Genomic DNA, 12,241 nt, shown 5'->3' with positions numbered 1-12,241 from the left:
TGCTGTAACCTCAGGCAGTATCTTTGTTCTGCTAAAAGCAGAGAACCAAAGGCTGTATTTCAAGAGGAGGCAAAGTTCCTTATAGCCTACTTACTATTATTAGATATTTAAAGTTCTCCTGTATCACCACCTCATTGGAAGACCTCAAAACTTTTTAAAGACCTTATTTTAGCCTCTTGGTGACACAGGCAAGAGGCTAATTTTTAGATACTGGAACAGACTTAAAATTCCCATCCTTGAGTTTTGCTTATCAGTCTTTGCTGGAACTGATGATGGATTTTTTCAGTCCCAGGCATTAATTGCAAGACAGAGCTTTCCAGGTCCCCTTGCTGTCCTTGTGTGGGTGTGTGTGCTTGGCTGGTTGGCATTAGTGCCAGGTTTAGACAAAGTGAGTATGTGTTGGCTTTTCATCTCTGGGGAAGGCAGAGTTTAAAAAATGTCCTAAGGACTAATTAGTTGGTGAAAGTATGGCAGCAGCAGGAAGGAGGAGGGGCAGGATGGAGGAAATGGTGGCTGCTGCCCTGCTTTGAGATAAAAGAGGCTGAAGCCCAGGGAATCCAGAAGAAACAAGCAGGACCATGTGGGCTGGCAGCTCCTGAGGCTCACTGTCATTCAACACACAGAGCCCAGTGCCAAGGGGATACCTTCTCCAGGAGTGAGATGATCAAGTGTTGTTAAGTGGGGCCACGAGGTGTTAATTGCTAAAAACTGTAGAAATTCAAATTTAAGGAGCTTTTAGTGTAGAATGACTCTACCAGAGAGAAGCCTTTGTGTCCTGTGAGTGAAGCAGGATGGGGCAGGCTTGAGGCTCTGAATAAGGCTTTCATCACCTTATCCCAGACTTCTCATAACCCTCTGCTCCCAAACAACCCACGGAGACACAAATGCAGAGCCAGGAACACAAGGAGGATACCAACAACACCTTAAACCTCACAGAAGCTGTTACAGCACCTCTTTGTAGGACTTTTTCTGTGCCAGTGCTCAGCTCATGATCCCAGGAGAGACTCCAGCCTATGGCAAGCACATCCATGCTACTCTTATTTGTCCTTTTTATTAATTGGAAGCCTAAGTGGTAACAGGAGCCAGAACTCCATGGGTGCAGGGTTCAGGCAGTGCCACTGCCTCAGGGATTACATGTGTAACCTCTTCAGAATTAAGAGACCAGACACGAGACTGTAAATACACTATGGAGCACCAAATACAGAATATTAAGCAGCTAATATAATGCTAAGATTTTAAAAAGCCTCAGCTAAAGCCCTGAGAATGACAACAGATTGTTCCCTACTCTCTTTCAATTTGTCCAGGTTTTCCTGACTGTGGGAGGACTGTTTACATCCTTGCTATACCCATTGCTGTATTTGAGTTACTGGCAAGTTTTGGCCAGGTGACAAACTCAATGAGCACTGAATCGTGCCTCGGCAAACATGAGCTCTGTCTCTGTCAGAGCTTATCTGCATTGGAGAAAAACTGTCCTCCAGGCTGGGAGCAGGGCTGGGCTGCAATGGGAAGGGCAGCAGCAATACTCAGCATTTTTGAATGTTGCAGTTCTGAAGTGGGTCAACGAAGACCATTTCTGGCACTAAGAGGGAGTTAAGGGAACAAAACCCATGCTTGGACACCACATGCTGGTAGACTTGGTGGTTCCTCTGACAAGGCTTTGTGGAGTGGATCTCTGAGCATCTGGCTGTGAGAGGCTCCTCTAGCACAAGTATCACATGAGGATAATCCCATCTGGTTTAAAAGCCCAAAACAAGCTGCCTGGTTTGCCTCTCCTACCTTCTAGTGTGTGCTTCCAGTTTATGCTTATGCTGGGACAATAACAAATCTTACATTCCCCAGCCAGTGACAGAAATCATACATACAGAGAAGGAGACAAGTTCTTAGTCCTGGATAAGAAACCTGACACAACACAGGGCTTGTGCAATCTTGGGTGGAAACCCTCATCCATGGTGTATGTGGAATATGCTCTGTCCAGAGAAAAGTGAAAGATCTGTAGCTCACTTGGGACACATTGCTTTAAAAACATGGACAAACTTAGTAGCATTCCTGAGCTAAGGAAGATCAGGTCTTTTTGGGGTTTTTTTTTCTCTTCTTTTTAAAGTTAGTTAGCCAAATTGGAATAAGTTACTTTTTAAATCCTTGACAAGAAAATCTACAGTGGAATGAGGAATGATTTCCTCAAGTGTCAGAACAGTGTCATACCCAACACTAGTTCCTCTCACCTCCGGAGGCACAGGACAACTGCACACACAGCTTGAGTGAAGACCTGTGGCCCTCTTCAGAGTCCTTTGATCCTAGTGCTGTGGTTGAGGTGTCCACCCTCCCATAGGCAACATCCCTGTGTCACCCCAGAGACTCAGCTCTGACAGAATTTAGTCTGAGAGAGGTTCTTAGAGCATGAGGTGGGCCTCTTCAGCCTGAATCTGTGTGTGTTTTTGTTCTATGCTATTTTAGGAATAAGCAACTGATAACAAGCAAATGCTTTCGTCTGCTGGAGTAACTGTGTTCTCAAGCATTAAAATTATGGTTTGTACTAACTGTCCAGTGGGGAGGAAAAAAATCAAGGCTCTTAATTCCAGAAGACAGGTTAACTTCTGTGGGAAGGAGGCAGAAACTGTTAAGTCTTTTGCTGTCAGAAAGAAACTCACGCTGCAAGTATTCAGTCAATTAGGCTGATTTGTAGCAGCCTCACTATAAATCCTCTTTCATTCACAGGCAAGTTAAGCTCTTTGATGAAACATGGCATTCCAAGGAATTTCAGTAGGTTCTCACACATGTAACCATGGCAAAGTTATCTGTAGTGACACACCATCTGAGAATGACATGGTATGTTCAATTCTACAACATTACAGCCAATGTATCTCAAAAAAGGGAGGCCTGCAAAAAGCCTTTCACCCCACTCTTGCAGATTAGCCTTCTTCTTGCATGCTAAATTTGTTCAGCCTATTAGTAAATTAGAAACAGATTTTCTACATCAGTTCTAGATACAAAAACAGTTGAGAGAGATAACTATGCAGTAAATGACCACTCAACCCAGAAACACAACTGTTTTGCCAAAGAAATGCATCACTCCTTAGAGGTGTAAAATCAGTTTAAAGGCAGTATGTGTTATCACAACACCTGTGTAACATAACCAGAGACAGAACCCTTTGTTTCCCTGGAAGCTGGAGCTTCCCCACTCCTTTGCCCCAGAGGTGGATGACAGCAGAGCTGTGCCCCTGTCCCGTGCCCAGCTGTGTCACCCAGCTGACTCACCCTGCTGAGCTGGTCCAGGAGTCTTTGGTTCTGCTCCGAGAGTTCCTGGACAGCGCGCGTCTTCTCGCGGTCGGCCTCGCGCAGGTGCACCTGCTGCTTCTCCAGCTCGTCCTGCAGCTGCTTCACGTCACTCTCCAGCTCGGACACCCTTCCTTCCCACTCTCCCTCCTTGTTCTCAAAGCGCCGCCGCAGCTCGTGCTTCTCTTGCTCCAGGTGCTACGTGATGGGGGAGAAGAGGTTAGGAATGGAGGGAAAAAGGGTCAATGTCTCCTTTTCCTCCTCTATGCTAGGGCTAAAACCTCGTGCAGGAAACAGGATGGTGCTGGAGCGTGACAATGCCATGGAGATAACAATTCCACATCAGGGCAGGTCACTGGCACTTAAGCCATTTTCCATTTCCAGCAATTGGCCTGTCCTTGGCCACTGGAGTTCAGCACATTGAATTTTTACTGAAATAACTGCCAAAAGAGTGAAGTAGGCTGCATGTCAATAGGCGAGATATATAGGTCAGACAGAGCAATTGATTTAGCAGAGCCCAGTTTAACTCCAAAGCAATATTTCAGTGGTCAGTGGCATAATTTTTTAAAAACTGCCTTTATAGTCAAAATACACAAACTGTATACCCTCACTGTTGGTGAGGAATGTAGATGAAGCATCCTTGTTGTCATATGGGTCTCATGAACAACAGTTGAATCATCTATCCATTTGCTCCTTCTATTCCTGACCTAATTAGTGTCTGAGAGTTTGATAGTGCACAGTAACTCCATTGTTTGATGCAGCCTAATCTGGAATGGCAATGGATGCAATGAACTGGTTGCTATAGACATTATGTACATCCACGTTCTGGGTTCAGGTTTCTTAGAAACCACTCTAAGTTCTGGAGACTCTGCTCTGCTTTGGATTGGCTGGAAAATGAGGGACAGAACCAATCTGGTGTAACTTTTGCATGTTTTACAGGCTCAGTTAAATGAGGGCTTGATTGAAACAGAGCTGCAAATCAGGTCAAAGCAGATTTATGTTGTGCCCATTTGAAAGAATCCCTGCTCCAAAACCCTGAGCTTGAATTTCCCTTGGTGGCTGAAGACACACATTTACTTTCAGAACAGTCAGATTGGGGACATGGGCGCGTCCCAGGATCAGCAGAGAAACCTGAAAAACGGGAGTCCTCTCCTTGTTGGTTGTTCTCTGATCCCCAGAATATTCTCCTGCTACTCTTTATCAGATTCCCCAGTCTTTAAGGAATGTGTCTTACAAAAGAACAGAAACCCACTGGGCCAAGCACTTGCCTATTTCTCCCAGGTGAATTGTTCCCTGGTGAACAATTCCCATGGCACTTCTGATAGGAGGGAAAAATAAACCTGCTAGGTGGAAAAGAAAATTGCACTGCATTTATGTGAAGTGGCTTTTTATTGCTTGTTAGAAACACAGGCTGTGAGGGGGCTGTTTCCCCTGGGTGCCTATTGCTGATGACACACAGCCTCCCTGGCAGGGTCCTTGTCACCTTCCCAAGCAGGTCTGAATGTCAAAACCCTCCAGTATCTCTCCAGCTTCTGGCCTGTGTATTGCTAATCTTCCACCTTTTTTTGCTCTGCCACACACATGCCATGTTTTCTCTTTATTCACCTGATCCCCAAATCCTTTCCTATGCTCCTTCCAGCTCAGTGTAGCAGCATGGTGCTTGTGCCCTTCAAATGCTTCTGCAAATTCCAGACTTTCATGAAAACCCTTAAATATGGGGGAAAGTTGATTAAAAACAGTGGCCCATAGTAGGGAATTTCCCCATGTTTCAGACACTAAAGAATGAGCATCCTTGCAAATGAGAACTAAGCAGTAATATAAATATTTTAATGCAATAGGTAGGCATGAGATCCCAGTAACTGGCCCATGACAACCATTGCAAAGAAATCTTGTTTGTAGTCCAAGTGTGGCTGGAGCAGCCACAATCTCACTTTCAGCAGCACACTGAAAATTCTGTCTTTTATAGCTCTGCCTCTTTCACTGCTAGGCAACGTTTAGAAAGATCCAGGGCCTTCTCTAAATGGAAAGTGGAACTTCAGCCTGCTGAGAAGCAGCACTGCAGCTGAAGTGCCCCAGACACCCAAATGTGATTTAGAAGCCACCGATAAGCCTTGTCAATCATTTAAAAAGCACTTTAGTTTTTTCACTGCAAAAGAAAATCTCCACTACACAGAGCCCCAGTAAATGGCCATCACAAAGGCTGGCATTAGAAGAAGGTGAAGAATATGAAGTTTATTCTGTTGTGACAGAGAAACCACAAGAGAGCAGTGGGGCACAGAGAGGCTGTTGCAAAGAGGAGGAGAACCCAGAGGAGATGTGTTGACTGGTCCCTCCTGCTCCTGTCAGCAGCCATCTCTCCTGGCCTGCCCTCACCCCAGCACCTGCAGGGCTGCAGGTCTGGCGAGGGGATTTCTGCACCTAGTGCTGATAGGGCAAACTGCTGGCCTCAGGAGGGGAGTTTCTTGTTTCCTGAGTGTCTGTCTCTCCATTCACCAGCTGCTCATTGATTTTTAAACAGAACTGCTTTCTAGAAGATGTCTTCTTCTGAAAACAGCTTATCTTCAACTTATCTGAGCTGGGCTGGTCCTCATCTGAACAGATGAAAGCAAGGGGAGGTTTCCCAGCTGATAAAGAGGGTTCATACTGTAAAGTGCTTGGACACAGCAGGCTCCTCTGTGTCAGAGGAACAGCACTATTAACTGTTTTAATCCCTCAGAGAGGATAAAACTGTCTAGGATCACATATCAGAATTTATTACAGAACTTTAATTTCATGATTAGAAATGAATTTAAATTCAGGCTGTGAAATGAAAGGTTTGCCAGAGTAGGTGCATGGCAGGAATGCTGTACCTCAGCAATGAACCCACAAAACTAGAACAGATTTAATCTTGAGGCAAAGCACCCAATGAGCAGACCTGGACTTTGGCTGTTGTGAAATGGAGAGGCTTCACTGAGCTCTTGTAACCAATTCTGAACTGTGAACTGGGACAAAATATCTCCTTTTAAGTGCTAAACATCATTATATCAGGTTGTCAGCAAGGATCTCATTTGAGACTTTGCTTTGTGTCACCATTAGAAAGTTCTCAGCATAGGGAAGGAGGGAACAGCTGTGGGTCCTTCCTCTCTGCTCCTCTGAAATAAAAAAGCTTATTGTGAAATTTTATTCACTTCAGTGGCAACAGGAGGAGGCCGAGATTTAATCTGCAGAGGCTGGGATTATCAAGCTTGTGTTTTAGAAGATTAATGTTGAAATTCGATTTTTTGTGTGAAGCAGCACTGGGTTAAATTTGCCAAACACAATGGAAAAAAAATGACCCTAAAGTAGATAACACTAACTCCTCTCAAATGGGTAGCCTGGAAAATAGCAATCTGTTATTCCACTGGGAAGTTAGGGTGATAGTAATGGCATGAAAACATGTAAACAGCCCGTTGTGTTTACAGTCTCTTCATTTACCTTCTGAATGGGCCTGTGAGAGCAGAGGTAAACATTTGTGGGATGTTATTTAAAGTACTGTAAAGTCGTAGTTTCTCCCTTCTCCTTTTCACCTCAACATTTTGCAAGCAGTGAGTGGTGTTTGAGGCTCCTGAACTCTCTAAGAGGCAGCTTGCTGGGGACCTAAACTTGTGCATTTTTCCTTTAATGGTAGGAAAGGTTCTACTCCAACTCCTAAGGAAAAACCATGTCAGCACAACACCACATACGTCTGTTCTTACTTAATGATCAACCTGGAAACATTCACTCAGGAAAATTTTAATACTCTGGGAAATTCTCATCTGATAAACAGAGCCACTAAGCAACAATTTGAGCAAATGTCACCTTCACTATTTTTTTATTAAAATAGCAAAGGCAGGGAGATTGCCTTGCAAAAAGGAAGGGATCAGCTGAGGTAACTGACAAGCTTAATAAGAGAGAGGAATTTTTGTCAGGAGAACAAAGGGCATACAGTAATTTCACAGATCCTCTTGAACTTGAGAAATGTTAAGTCTGTGAGGAAGGAATACAGGAATATTCAGGACTGTGCAGAAAGGACTGGTCTAGGGCTGTGACTTGAAATGTGAATGTTAATCCAGCACTGTTCAAACTCTCTCCAGAACGGTGAGAGAGGCTTTCCTCAGCCTTCTAAGCAGTATTACTTATTGGAAGAAATACAATTTCAAGAGCAGCTATGAGGAAGAGTGAATAATAGTGGTTCTCTCACAATTGTGCAAGAGAGTCGTTCCAAAAAAAAAGCTGCCTGCACAAGTCCTTTTCTTTGTAATAGCTCGATTTTATCTTAAAAAATCAATAAAGGGCTCAATCCCCCGAGTTCCTGGCAAACAGCTCTCTCCAGATACCTGTAGGCATTTTTTAGAGCCAACAGCTAAGAGCGATGTATCATTAGGGCTTATCTCCTGCCATGCCTAAAGCCTAAGCTGCAACAGCTTAAGCATAAGGGTCACATATGCTCTGTAGCTCAGTACCTGCTGTGCAAATTTAACTTCCGAGGTATTTCTGTGACGAGATGAGCCGCGCACATCTCTCCCAGGTGGTCCCGGGGCAGAAGAGCCCCCCAGGAGCCTCCGGAGCGCGGTGCTGCAGCCCGGCCCCGGCCCCACACGCCGGCTCTCGGCCGGAGGGATCGGGGGAGAACGGCAGCTTAGCCTCCCGCAGGCCTCGCAGGCACTGCTCAGACCCTTTCTTCCCCGTCACGGCCGCAGCGCGTCCCGTGGGCTGCCCGGCCGGGCCCGCGCCCGCCGCTCGCCGGGGAAGGGGCCGCGCTGCGCGGGGAGAACCCGCGGGCCGGGGCCGGGGCCGGGGCCGGGCGGAGCGCGGCGGGGCCTCACCTCCAGTTTGTCGGTGAGCTCCTTGTGCATCCTCTCGTACTGCCGGCTCATGTCCTGGTTGCGCTCCAGCAGCGCCTTGCCCAGCCGCGCCGCCAGCACCAGGTCCTTCTCCTTCTGCCGGATCAGCGAGAGCAGCTCGGGGTCGCGGGCGGCGGCGGCGGGCGGCGGCTCCGGCGGCTCCCCGGCGGCGGCCAGCAGCGCCAGCTCCTCCTCCAGGGCCAGCTCCAGGGCGGCGGCCCCGGGCGGCTCCATGCCGCCGGCGCTGTCCGCCTCCGCCGGTGCTGACCCGGCGGCGGGCAGGCGCAGGCACGGCGCCGACATGGCCCTGCGCGCCGCCGCCGCTCCGCTGCGCCCCCCGCGCCCGGCCCGCGGCTGCGGCGGCTGGGCGGGGAGCGCCGCCGCCCCCGGCCCCCGCCCCCCGGCGCCGGGGCCCGGCAGCGCATCGCCACCGCCACGGCCACGGCCACCGCCACTGCCGCCGGCGCCGCCAGGGACACCGGGCCCGGGCGGCGCGGGGGAAACCGGGTCCTGCTGGCCCCGGCTAACGCGGGCAGGTCTCGCCCCTTCTGCCGCAGGCCCAGGCCAAAAATCCCCCCAAAACATCGGGGAAGTCCCAGGAGGGAACTTGGCACCCCCGAGGGGCACAGCGCGTTCTCCTCGCTCGCTGCTCGCTCCCCCAGAGCTCTAGCGGAGCTCTTTCGGGTGCCAGAGCAGCTCTCGGGATCTTTGTGCTCAGTAGTTCACCCCGCAGAGCTGACTACAGCTTCCAACAGCCACCGGGGCTTGCTTTCAATTTCAGATTGTTTGGCATGTTCTCGGGTAACATTTGTCCTAAAGGTACCCTCAGTGAACGTTGGGAGTTGTAGTCAGTTCAGCTCCCAGTACTATTCCCTCTATTAGGGGCAGGACTGGTTGGGGTTTCAGTTTTGGTTTTGTTGATTTTTTGATCTCCTTAGATCCCAGTACAGGAAGTAAGCTGAGGCAGAATACAGCAGCAGAAACCTGTATATTGTCACCTTTGCTAAGACCCCATTCCCTCCATTTCTGATTACACTCTAATTTCAAGCAAGGTTTTAACAGTGATGGCACAAGAACATTTTAAAGGGAACTTGTTCTTTTGATTCCTAGATTCTGCAGACAGGAATTATGAGTTTCACAGCTTTTTTCTTTGTATACTGCTTTCTTGGGACTTGCTTTCCTTTCCTTCACTTAGACCATGTTCATCTGTATGCAACAGCCCCAACACATCAGTCCAAGGATGTTTTTGGCTGGGACAGTTGGTGACTGATCCAGGTTTCAAGCATGGCTGGCTTCTGCCTGGCGTCAGACCCAGGGCCCTAGAGAGCTGCTGATTATTCGTATCAGTTAGAACATGAATTGTGGCAATGCAAACTTCCCTCTGGCCATCTGCCACTGGGACTCGGCCTTTCGTGGGGATACACCCCAACAGCCCGGCTTGGGGGACCTGTTGATCCTTGGCCTTTTTCTTGGCAGCAACAGTTAACAGCAGTGCTGCTTTTTGATATGTGAGCACCTACTCTCCAAGGACCTGGCAGACTGGTGCCTCGTGCTGCCAGCACCTGTCCCAGCATGGTAGCTGTTGGTCCTTATGACCATTGTGATTTTCTTTGCACTGGTGACCCAGAGGTGACACCTCCTTTATCTCACAGCAATTCCCCCAGGCACTGACTTTTCCCGTCCTTTTGTCCTTGCAGTTCCACAGACGCTTATATTGCTGGAAAGAGGGATTGACCATAAGGTGAGATGGTTTGGACAATATTGGCACTTTTAAAAGGATCCCAGTCCCAAGAGGAGCTGTGATTGCACAGATTTGATCATCTCTATTTAAACACAGGAGGGCATTTAATATTTAAACTGATTGTGAGCACCTTCTGCTGGAAGTGCCTACTACAGCAAACCAAGCTCCTGGTGTGATTAATGAAATCCATTGTGGCATCAATTTTCATCTCTAATGCTTCCTTCAGTGTATAAAACAAAAAGAGATTATAGTGAGATGGTTTTAATCTCCCAAACAAAGCCTGAAACAAACCCCATTGCTGCATCTGTTAGGAGAGGGATGAAGAAAATCTATTGCTTGGATGGAGAGGGAAAAGCACATATAAATCAGTGAAATGTATTGTAAATATGCCACCATCTTAGTCAGGCCTCTATACAAGCTTAATGTTCTTTTGGGGACTATTGACTGCAAAACATAACTGTGTTATCTGGAGCAACCCTGGATTAAAGCTTTGTTTATAGCACAACATATTATTGACTTCCACTTAAAAAAAAAAATTAAAAATCCATTGTCCTGTGAATTTAATTATTGGTTTGGCTTTTTAGAAATATGGTATGTTACTGCTTCTAAAACTACTTTGTATGCTACTTTATTAGTATTTGATTTTGTATGTGTCATTCCAATCAAATACCTATGAAAAACTGTTAAGAATATAACAATGCAGTTTCTTTACAATGAAATGGTGGCATCATGTTTTAGGATCCTAAAATGTATTTCAGCTGAGAGCTGGGACAGTTGCTGCCTATAAGTGGACACCCAGCTCCCATTTCTGCTCTTCTTGCCCTGCTTCAGCTTGGTTATGTCCTTTGGAGAGCCTCAGCCCAGAAAATAGAAGAACCAGTTATTGGAAACAAGTCAAACATGAGGTTGTTTTGTTTTAATTGCACTGCTGAAGACTGATGTGACACTTCACTCCTCAGGTACTGCAATAGTGAGTAGCTCTTGTGGAGATTAGATCAGGCATTTCAGGAGCTGACACTCTTGAAACACAGAAGGTTTCTGTGTGTACAGAACAAATGATCTTTCAGCCTGGAAATCACTCCAGGGATGGCCCTTTCTGAAAATGCAAAAAGGCCAGACTGACTCAAGCACACAGAGAACCGAGAGCAAGTGACTGATGCCAGTGATGTCATCACAGCACAGAAATGTCACCTTGCCCAGGACACACTGCCTTCTTTGTGATATTAGCAAACAAGGGTGAAAATAAAGCATAGGTGTAAGAGACTGGTGTAAGAGTCTTTGTAAGAGGGTCAATCATTCTTCCCTTGCTCAGATCAAAATCTTGCATAGTTCTGTATAAACTAGAAAGCAAAAGGTTCTATTCTTATGAGTCAAAAGGGTGGCACTGACCTTGCCTCTGAGTACTTTTTTTTTCCTTCTTGCTTTTCCCCATCCCACAAGTACCGAATCCAGTAAAAAAGCCATGGGGAGGGTTGGAGAACTTGATTCAAGGAGCCACCCAGGGCAACCTGCCAGTGCAAATTCCATCTGCTATGGTTCCTAAAAGAGCAAGATACTGAAACAGGCAATCCAGCTTAAGCTGTGGATACAGCAGTGGGTATTGTCCTTCCCACAGGGTCAAGGGGAGGTGAACTCTAAGCTGTGCAGGCTCTTCAAGCCCAGTGTCAAGTATATTGTTAAATCTGATGCTTTGAAATCTGTATTCTGCCTTGCAGGGATTTCACTGGTTGGTTTGCTCACAAAGGAAGTGTGGCAGAGGGTCTGGACCTTTGGTGGTTACACCAACAAATGCTGGAACATGTAGGACTGTATGACTTGAGCAGGACAAAGCATTTTTCACACATCAGAAAAGCTGCAAATCCAATAAATGTCCAAGTGCTTCAATCAATACCTTCACCTCAGCTGTGAGGGCAGCACTCAGGCACTGCAAGGGATGATGCAAGGGATCATCTTTTTTTGTTTAGAGTAAGGAGAGAAAAAGATATGTTGTGGGAAAGCCACAGCCAGACCTGTAAAAGTAGGCTATTGTCCTGTGCTTTTAAAGCCGACTGTGGTGAGAAAGGAATTCCCATCAACATCCTTAATCTTCCTGCCAGTGGGCTGACAGACTTCCAGGGGAGGCAGCACAAGCTATCAGGTTTCTTTTGCCATTCTCTCTCTCTCTCTCTCTCTCTCTCTTTTTCTCTCTCCCTCCCTGCCCCACTCCCCCCTTTCTGAATGATGAATTGCTTTATCCTTCTCTCTGTTTTTCTGCACTTAATTTCTGGCAAATATCTTATGTTTTCTGGTTGTTTGTGTACTTCTGTGCCGAGGTGTTACAGCCACAACCTCCTCTGCTACAAGAGGTGCAGGCAGCCTCAGAGTTTGCAGTTACCCTAATGAATAA

General features: G+C 47.0%; 1 protein-coding gene across 1 annotated transcript in view; it reads right to left on the bottom strand.

Moving 5' to 3' along the window:
- Positions 1-8,432, bottom strand: part of BICDL1 (BICD family like cargo adaptor 1) — a 44,663-nt gene extending 36,231 nt beyond the window's left edge. The window contains exons 1-2 of the mRNA XM_059485091.1: positions 8,097-8,432; positions 3,256-3,471 (exon numbers count right to left, since the gene is read on the bottom strand). Of these exons, the coding sequence (XP_059341074.1) occupies positions 3,256-3,471; positions 8,097-8,417 (537 nt within the window). The 5' untranslated portion in view covers positions 8,418-8,432. The remainder of the gene's footprint in view (positions 1-3,255; positions 3,472-8,096) is intronic.
- Between the last annotated feature and the right edge of the window lie 3,809 nt (positions 8,433-12,241).

Source organism: Ammospiza nelsoni, chromosome 18, assembly GCF_027579445.1.
Source record: "Ammospiza nelsoni isolate bAmmNel1 chromosome 18, bAmmNel1.pri, whole genome shotgun sequence".
Lineage (NCBI taxonomy): Eukaryota > Metazoa > Chordata > Aves > Passeriformes > Passerellidae > Ammospiza > Ammospiza nelsoni.
Note: the sequence above shows the minus strand (reverse complement) of the source record. Positions and strands in the feature narration are given on the sequence as shown.